Raw genomic sequence first — 8,600 nt, forward strand, 5'->3', positions numbered from 1 at the left:
GTTACTGTAGGATCCCGATTCTCGCTGTCAGCCTTTTTCGTGGTCAATTCCAGTGCTAGTTTCCATGCTTTGTTAGGGAGAGATTGGATTCACACCAATCATTGTGTACCATAATCCATGCACCAGTTACTGTTGATGTGGAAAGGGGATGAGGTGGAAGTAGTGCAGGCTGATTCACAGCCGTATCAATCTAATTCAAATGCAGTAGAGGCTAGGTATTATGATGGAGCCTTCAGTCCTATTAAAATTCGTGATTACAAGGTGAATGGACAGCAATGTGCAGTCTACATGGACACTAAAAAAGTGAGAGAAGCAGTTGAAAAAATTCTCAAACCCACCGCCATGGTCTCTCCTAGACCCATGGTCCGACCGATTATCGAGGAGGTCGATGATTAAGTTCACTAAAGAAGAGATGGAAGTGGCTGCAACTTTCGAATGGAAAGCCACATTGCAGCATCTGGTGAACAAGGTACAATCTCAGGGATTGTGAGATATTGACGGAACTGAAATAATATTTGAAGATGAATGTGATAACAATGAGGAGACATAATTATAGTTGAAAGATATAGTCTTTGCTCCAGCTCAGATGGAAGATCGACAGCCAGAGAATCAGGATCCTTTGAAAGAAGTGAATCTGGGAACCGTGGAATGCACCATACTTACCTATATCAGTGACTTGTTAGAGAAAGAGATGAAAGGAGAAATTGTGAAAATCTTCATAGAATTCAAAGATTGTTTCTCGTGGGAGTATGAGGATATGCCAGGTTTAGACTGTAAATTGGTGGAACATCGGCTACAAATTAAAGATGGTTTTAATCCATACCAACAGCGGGCTAGGAGGATGTCCAAGGCCATTGAAGCAAGAGTAAAAGAAGAAATCGAAAAATTACTCAAAGCGAAATTCATCCGTCCAGTAAGATATACGGAATGGCTTGCAAACATAGTCCCTGTTATGAAAAAGAATGGGAAGCTTCGAGTTTGCATATATTTCAGAGATTTGAATTATGCCACCCCGTAAGACGTTTATGTCATGCCAATAGCTGATATGTTAGTTGATGCAGTGGAAAAAAATGGATTGATGTCATTCATGGACGGTTTTCAGGATACAACCAAATAAAAATAGCAGAGGAAGATGTATCCAAGACAGCTTTCAGATGCCCTCGGGCGATCAGCACGTTCGAGTGGCTGGTTATGCCATTTGGATTAAAAAATGCGAGAGCATCTTACCAAAGGGCCATGAATACCATTTTCCATGACATGATCGGTCAATGTTTATAGGTATACATTAATGACATTGTTGTGAAATCAAAAAAAGCATCAGATTACCTTGGCCATCTCAGAAAAAGTTTTGTAAGGATGAGGCAACACAACTTGAAGCTGAATCCTTGGAAATGTGCTTTCATTGTACAAGCTGGGAATTTCCTTGGGTTTCTGGTTCACCAGCGGGGAGTAGAGGTGGACAAAAATAAGGCTAAAGCTATCATGGCAGCGATGCCACCGAAGAATAAGAAGGAGCTACAAAGATTCCTCGGTCAGGTAAATTATTTAAGAAGATTCATTTCAAACCTGTCAGGTAAAACTCGATAATTCTCTTTATTATTAAAGCTGAAGGACTCGGAAAAATTTAAGTTGGAAAAGTGTCACCAATAAGCCTTTGACAAGATAAAAGATTTTTTGTCTAAACCTCCTGTTTTGATGCCCCCAAGGCGTGGTTTTCCCCTCAAATTATATATATTGGCCGCTCAAAATTCTATTGAATGTCTTTTGGCACAAAATAACCAAGAGAATCATGAGCATGCCATTTATTATTTGTGTTTAGCGTTATATTATTCATGTACTAAACTAAGGCATTATCTGATCCATTCAAGAGTTTATGTGATTTCGCAGACAGATCTTGTTAAATACATGCTTCACAGGCCTATCTTGACTGGAAGGATTGGCAAATGGTCGTTGGCATTAGCCGAATTCACCTTGATTTATTGTCCCCAAAAATCGGTAAAAGGCCAAGCCGTTGCTGATTTTCTGGCAGACCACCCTATGGTTGATGTGGCAGGGAGTGCACCAGTGGATATCCCAGTGTTCTATGTTAATCAGCCCTGGACTTTGAAGCTTGATGGTTCCAGTACAGAGAGGGCATCAGGGGTGGGAGTCATGATAACATCCCCAGCGGGAGTTAAGACAGCTTTGTCATTCAATCTGGACTTTCCTTGCACCAATAATCAGGCTGAATATGAAGCACTAGTGATTGGTTTAGAAATTTTACGAGATTTGGGCGCTAAAGATGCGTTGATTATTGGAGATTCCCAGTTGGTTCTCATGCAAATGTCAGGGGAATACAAATGTTCGAGTTTGGCGTTGGCCCCATATTTTACGATTGCTTCACAGCTCCTTGACGATTTTGAAGAGGTGACCTTCCAACACGTGCCAAGACAAGACAACTGGGAAGCTGATGAATTGGCTCAGATTGCTTCTAGTTTAAGGATATCGCTCGAGCTCACCCACAAACTTTTGCTGGTACAAAAGAAGAATCATCCTTCTATTTACCAGCGAGGAATACAAGTGGATACCTTTGATATTGATGTGGAACTCGCCGGGGATTGGAGAGATGAGATAAAAGATGCATTGAGGAATCCTGAGCAGAAGGTGCAATATAGTTTGAAGATGATAATTCTACATTATGTCTTGGTGGAAGATGAACTGTACAGAAAAGGGGATGATGGTTTATTGTTGCGGTGTTTGGGTTTCCCAGAGGCCATGAAAGTGATGCAAGCAGATACATGAAGGAATATGTGGGGCACATCAGTCAGGGATCAAAATGAGGTGGTTAATCCGCAGACACGGCCATTATTTGCCATCGATGTTAAAGGATTGTATAAGATATTCGAGAGGGTGTCAACAGTGCCAAAAACACTGGAATATCAAGAGGATACCAGCTGATGAGATGCACGCTGTCATAAAGCCGTGGCCATTCCAGGGATGGGCCATGGATTTGATAGGGAAAATTTATCCTCCTTCATCTAAAGGGCATTCCTTTATAATTGTGGCTAGTGATTTCTTCACCAAGTGGGTTGAAGCCCTCCCCATGAAGAAGGTAGAGCAGAAAGATGTTATTGTATTTGTGAAAGAGCACATTATTCACCGATTTGGAATCCCACAATCGATCACGACTGACCAAAGAACTATATTCGTTGGGTCAGAAATGAAGGAATTTGCTGAGGAATATGGGATCCAGTTGATTAATTTTTCCCCTCATTATCCCCAATCCAACGGTCAAGCTGAAGCTTCAAACCAAATTTTATTCAAGATGTTGAAAAAGATGATGGAGGATAACCCCCGAGATTGGCACCAGCTGTTATCGGAAACTTTGTGGGCTTATCGGACATCAAAGAGAAGTGCTACTGGTCTAAGCCCTTTCACCTTGACTTATGGACATGATGCAGTATTGCCTATGGAAGTGGTGATCCCTTCTTTGAGAGTGATGAAGCAGAATGAATTGGAGCCAGAGCTCTACACGGAAGCTATGATCATGGAACTTGAGGATTTGGATGAGCTGAGAATGCAAACGTATAATGCTTTGATGCTTCAGAAATCCAAGGTGGCCAAAAGTTATAATAAACGTGTGAATAAGAAAATATTCGAGGAAGGAGACGTGGTTTGGAAGGTGATCTTACCCCTTGGGTCAAAAGACAGAGAACTTGGCAAATGGTCGCCCAACTGGGAAGGTCCATTCAAAGTTCATCGAGTTTTAGATGGAAACGCATACTGGTTGGCAAGTCTGGATGGGGAGCCACATAGAAGATTCATTAATGGCAAGTATTTGAAGCATTATTATCCCAGTAGTTGGGTAGGGATGTCGGAGACAAAGGGTTCATGAAGCTGGATGCGAAGGAGTTTAGTACAGAGTAGGCTAGATGGCCACTTTGTTTGAATCTGCCATATTAATTTGTAAGAAGTTCCGTTGAATATGAGAGGAATAGGCTTTTAAGTCATTTCTTGCTGAACTTGTTTGTAAATAATGATGAATCATTTGTAAATAAATAAAATGCTGGTTCGTGGAGTTCGATGTAGTCAGTTTGGGTAAAGTGCTCATTTCATTGTGTTAGTTGGCAAAAAATCGATGACAAAGCGAAGTTCATTTAGTGCATGTCTTGAAACTTCAGTGAGCTTTATTCGAAAAATGTGGTTTGGCCGTTCATTAGGAATATATGTTGATTTGCGTTTGTTTGCGTCGTTATTAAATGTTCACTTTTTAGAAAATTTTGGCAGTTTCCCTCGTAAATGTAAAATGCCAAAAATTTAAACACCTGCAAACAAATCCCAAGCAACAGATACCCATACAACAATTTATTCTAACAGCAAAGTTGAGTTTTTGACCATTCCCCAACATTCACGAAACAGAAAAAGGAACAAGCCACATTATGGCAAATAAGTGCAACATGTTAGGAAAGTACTATGCTATGGTCCAGAAATTTCATAAAAATGCCAAAACATAAACTAGGATCACCATGGAGATGAGATAGAGTTTTCAAGAGAAATCCAGTTGACGTAACTCTTCCCATTTGGACAGACACTCGGCTCGAGTCTGCTCAGCAGCCTTCAAGGTATCTTCCCAGTGTTGATAGGCCTGCTTCTGATTTATCAAATCGTCACCCAGGCATTGGATGTCGGCCTTGAGTCTATCAGAGGAAGCTTTTAGAACCTCACTCTCGTGCAGAAGGTTTACCATGTCATCTTTGTGTTGAGCGAGCTCCATCTCTAACTTCTTCACAAGCACCTCCTTGGCATCAAATTATGCAGTCTTCTGATGCAAAGTGGACAGGGCGATTTTTCTCTCGGAGAGCATGCCATCCAATCTCTCTTTTTGCCCCTTGAAGTTTCTTACCTGAATCAATGTCTCAAAACAGGTAGAACTCGAAGCCTGAAAAGATGAGAACATGTTTGGTAAAGTGTTCAGTGCATCATGCAGCGGGGATGAGGAAAAATCAGGGCTGCTCTTCAAAATAGACGCGGCAGATAAAATGGTGGCCTTCTCCATGTCCCCTAAGGCATTGAGATTCATGTTCAGAAAATGTCGTAGTGAAGCTTTCACGATGGCCAGCTCCAAACCAGAGGAGAGGTTCGAAGAAGAGGCCGCGTGGGCGATCCTGAATCTAGGAAACTGAAGTCAAAGTCCAAAGTCTCTTCAACCAAAGAGACCATCGACCGCCGTGCTGATAAATCCTATAGTACCAGGGAGGAGGTGAGATCCAAATGATAACTAAAGGAAGAGTATAAGGGTTATTACCTGAAAGTGAGAGCTGGTCGAGAAAGGCTTCTCTGCCACATCATCTGAAGGACTTCCTGGGAGAATTTTCCTGCGTTTAAGTGAGGCCAAAGGAGTGGCCAAAGGGACGTGATCATCCGACTCAGTCTCTTGATCAGCGGAAGAGCTAGAGGTTGAAGAAGAATCAATATTTTCCACTATCAGAGTGCTAGCCGAAGGGATGATGAGTGGTAGAATTGCCTGAGACAGTTGGGTGGTAGATCGAGTTCGCCGTCTCAACAGAGGAGGAACATATGCTTTCTTTTCTTGGGCAGCCGGGATTACTTGGGCGGGATTTGGTTTCCCTTCCATACCTTTTCTATCGTTCCTAGTAGCTGATAAATCCAAGGCTTGTCGGGGACTTTGAAGATCTGCAATCCAAACATATAATATTTCAAAATTGAGAGTAGCAAACCATTTCAAAGGCAAAAGGAATTGTACCTGGAATCTCCAGCTCCTCGGGGAGAAGTTGATCGTATCATGCAGTCCACCACCCAAGATAATAATCGGATGCTGAAATGGGGCTCATTATAACGGGGTCTTGAAATATTCTTCTTGATCGGACAGTTCTATCAGTGACAGGGAAGTGAAAATTCTCTGGGACAATTCTGCCTTCATCATGTCATTCAAAGAACGAGGCAAATACAATGCACTGGAGGAGACGGTCGGACATAGACCCAGTTGGGATGGATTCAAAGCTGGATTGTAAAACTCAAAGACATGGGTACTCTGGTCGCGAGGGGAAGTCCCGTCATGTACCAAAAATCGAGGATGCAGGATGACAGTGCGTACATTTTCCACCAAGGATGACACATTTATCTTTTTACTGGCAGCCATATGTCCAACCCATGGGTACTCTTCGGCTGTGATGGTGAGGAAATGAGGACAATGAACCGCTCGCGAGAAAGGCAAGGATCGCATAAAAGAACAAACCCCTGCAATGGTGAAGTGACTCTGGAAATATATGAGCTCCCTCCATGATAATCGCTCAGATAGGAGTCCTGGTGGAAATTTTAACTCAGGGAAGTAAGAAAACAACCACATCTGGAGGAACCACATAGCCCCACTGAGTTTGGATAGGGGTGCGTCATTTACTGCGACATTCGACCAGTGATAAAGCGACCCCAAGAACATCACACCAAGACCATGAACATGTCCAACGCTTAAAGACCTAGCAAGGGCCAAGTATTCCATGGTAGGCTTACCAGAGGAGGGACAAAAGAGATATTTACATATCAACACCCACATGAAAGATATGCGTTCCTCACTGATGGGAGAAGTTCTTTTAAGAGTGCTCCAGGACCTAATAACCTGAGAATAAGATGAAGGATTCCAGTACTGTTCGGGAAGCTGAGGTAACTCCTGAGTATCCACTAAGCTGGCAAATTCATTTCCTATAAGGGGAAGACCTGTAAGATGCAAAACATCCAGTAGAGTTACAGACATAGGGCCACAGGGGAGTATAAAGGAATTACAAGGCAGCGCCCACAGCCTAATGGCACCTTCAATAAGGTCAAGATTAAAGGTACGGTCGATGGTGGACATTTGAATGAACTGATAAAGGCCCTGTTTCCGCCATATGTCCCCATCAAATTTTTTCAACCTATCGATCCAAATGTTCCAATTTGCATCACCTCGCGGTAGAGACTTGAACTTGGCGAATTCAAAAAGAGGCGCAACGGCACGATTCAACAATAGGACGTCTGACTCAAGAGTGGACAGGGGGAACAACATGTTGGTGGTCTCGATCGAGAGAGGGATGTGGCAGTAGGAGGGGTCAATGACGTGATTAAACACTTCCACCAAGGTGGAGTCATCAGCAATGATCTTCGAAGACCTGCAAAGGAGAAAATTCGAAATGAGGCAAACTGAGACAAAGTATACCCAGCCAAAATTAAAACATACCCAGGAGTAGACATTCCAATAACAAATTCGCCGCTGAGTGTAAAGGATTGGCTTTGACGGATAGAAGAATGTATGCTCACAAGTGAAAGATCGCTGGTTGTTCCTACAAGGTGAAATACGAAAGGCGCTTCATGTCACAGACAAGAAAATCGAAGAGATGGAACATTGGCACTAACAAGGACCACACGACATGAAATTTTCACATGTAATGAGCAAAAAGGAACCGCCAAAGCACATCGATTATCACCGAGGAATGCTCAAAGATATATGACAACACAAAGCCTATCCCAATACATCAACGAAAAATCTCAAATAAACACAGAGAGCATCATCCGATTGATCCTACCATGTTAATTAAAGGAGAGAATCCGAAAGCCTACTTGTTCCCCGGAGTTGCACGGCGAGTGAGTGGCGAGTGTAAGAATCACAACGTAGCAACGGGGAACCCACGCCACTCGAAGAGCAAAACCCACCAAAATGCGAGCGAAATCCAGGATACCCCGAAGGGCGTTGCAGTGAGAACGGGCCGTGCGAGGGACAGGAGGGCCGTAATGGTGAGCGAGACAAACCACAAGCAATGGTTCGCAGTCGACTAAATTCATTTGGGCGATCAGCGAAGTCGAGGAACGACGGGTGTTGAGGCAAGACGGCGTTTTTGCGATCCGGCGTGAGATTTGTTGTAGGAAGTGGATGAAGGGAGAATCGAAAGGAGGAAGGAAGGTAGTGTGTGGGGTTTTGAGGATTTGGTGCGGAAATCGAGGGTTTAAATGTGGGGAATGAGGATAAACTAGAATCTTTTATATCAAAGGGATTATATTTGTGAATCTCAGGTTGAAGAGCACCAGAAGAATCGATATATTCAGGAAGCGTGCGAGGGAATTTTATTCTTTGAAAATACATGTTTTAGCTATTAGCTCGTCAAGATGGAGTTTTTCTTTCAGTGGCCAAGTTGGTTCGGGCTCATTTGGAAGCCTTAGAGAAGATGTGCCTTCCGCATATAACCAATTTAGCCAAATTGGCCCACTGGCCAAATTGGCTAAAAGGAGGCAATTGTTGTGTCTAAAAAATAGTTAAGAAGCCCAACAGAAGAAACCCAACAGATGAAGCCCATTGAAGTTGCAGTTGGCCCAATGAAAGAACGTTGCTGCCAGTTAAAGCCATTACTCAAGATGGAAGATCGTGGATTGATCGTGGAAAGGAGCCCAAATTGACGTGCAGAATGTGACAAAAGCAGAAGGAGGAATCAGAAAGTAGCCCGACAAATCAACACAAAAAATCCATAGCAACGCTCTGCAGAGTTTCTCTCATTTGTTCTGTTGTTTATTTCTATTTCTAGCAATCTTCTTCTATAGATTTTAGTATGTCCATCCAAGTTTCATGTAAAAGCTTTGTT

At 42.8% G+C, this 8,600-nt stretch overlaps 2 protein-coding genes across 2 annotated transcripts; one reads left to right on the forward strand and one right to left on the reverse strand.

Annotated features, from left to right (window-relative positions):
• The first annotated feature begins 412 nt into the window (after positions 1–412).
• Positions 413–2,781, forward strand: LOC142532273 (uncharacterized). Its single transcript, XM_075638592.1, has 4 exons — positions 413–469; positions 557–976; positions 1,279–1,536; positions 1,888–2,781. The coding sequence occupies exons 1-4, from the start codon at positions 413–415 to the stop codon at positions 2,779–2,781; spliced, it is 1,629 nt and encodes a 542-aa protein (XP_075494707.1).
• A 1,595-nt stretch (positions 2,782–4,376) lies between these two features.
• LOC142533314 (uncharacterized) lies at positions 4,377–7,091 on the reverse strand. The gene is made up of 2 exons (XM_075640041.1): positions 5,744–7,091; positions 4,377–5,673 (listed from the first exon to the last, which is right to left on the reverse strand). The coding sequence occupies exon 1, from the start codon at positions 7,034–7,036 to the stop codon at positions 5,831–5,833; it is 1,206 nt and encodes a 401-aa protein (XP_075496156.1). The 5' UTR covers positions 7,037–7,091; the 3' UTR covers positions 4,377–5,673; positions 5,744–5,830.
• Positions 7,092–8,600: the final 1,509 nt, after the last annotated feature.

This window comes from Primulina tabacum, chromosome 18 (assembly GCF_025594145.1).
Source record: "Primulina tabacum isolate GXHZ01 chromosome 18, ASM2559414v2, whole genome shotgun sequence".
In the NCBI taxonomy this organism is placed as follows: domain Eukaryota; kingdom Viridiplantae; phylum Streptophyta; class Magnoliopsida; order Lamiales; family Gesneriaceae; genus Primulina; species Primulina tabacum.

Bases quoted from the DNA above. Each gene is read 5' to 3' on its own strand.
- LOC142533314 (XM_075640041.1), bottom strand. From the start codon at position 7,036: ATGTTGTTCCCCCTGTCCACTCTTGAGTCAGACGTCCTATTGTTGAAT.
- LOC142532273 (XM_075638592.1), top strand. From the start codon at position 413: ATGGAAGTGGCTGCAACTTTCGAATGGAAAGCCACATTGCAGCATCTG. The intron at 977-1,278 runs GTTTGCATATAT...CAATGTTTATAG, and splicing joins AAAAGAATGGGAAGCTTCGA to GTATACATTAATGACATTGT. The intron at 1,537-1,887 runs GTAAATTATTTA...GTGATTTCGCAG, and splicing joins TACAAAGATTCCTCGGTCAG to ACAGATCTTGTTAAATACAT.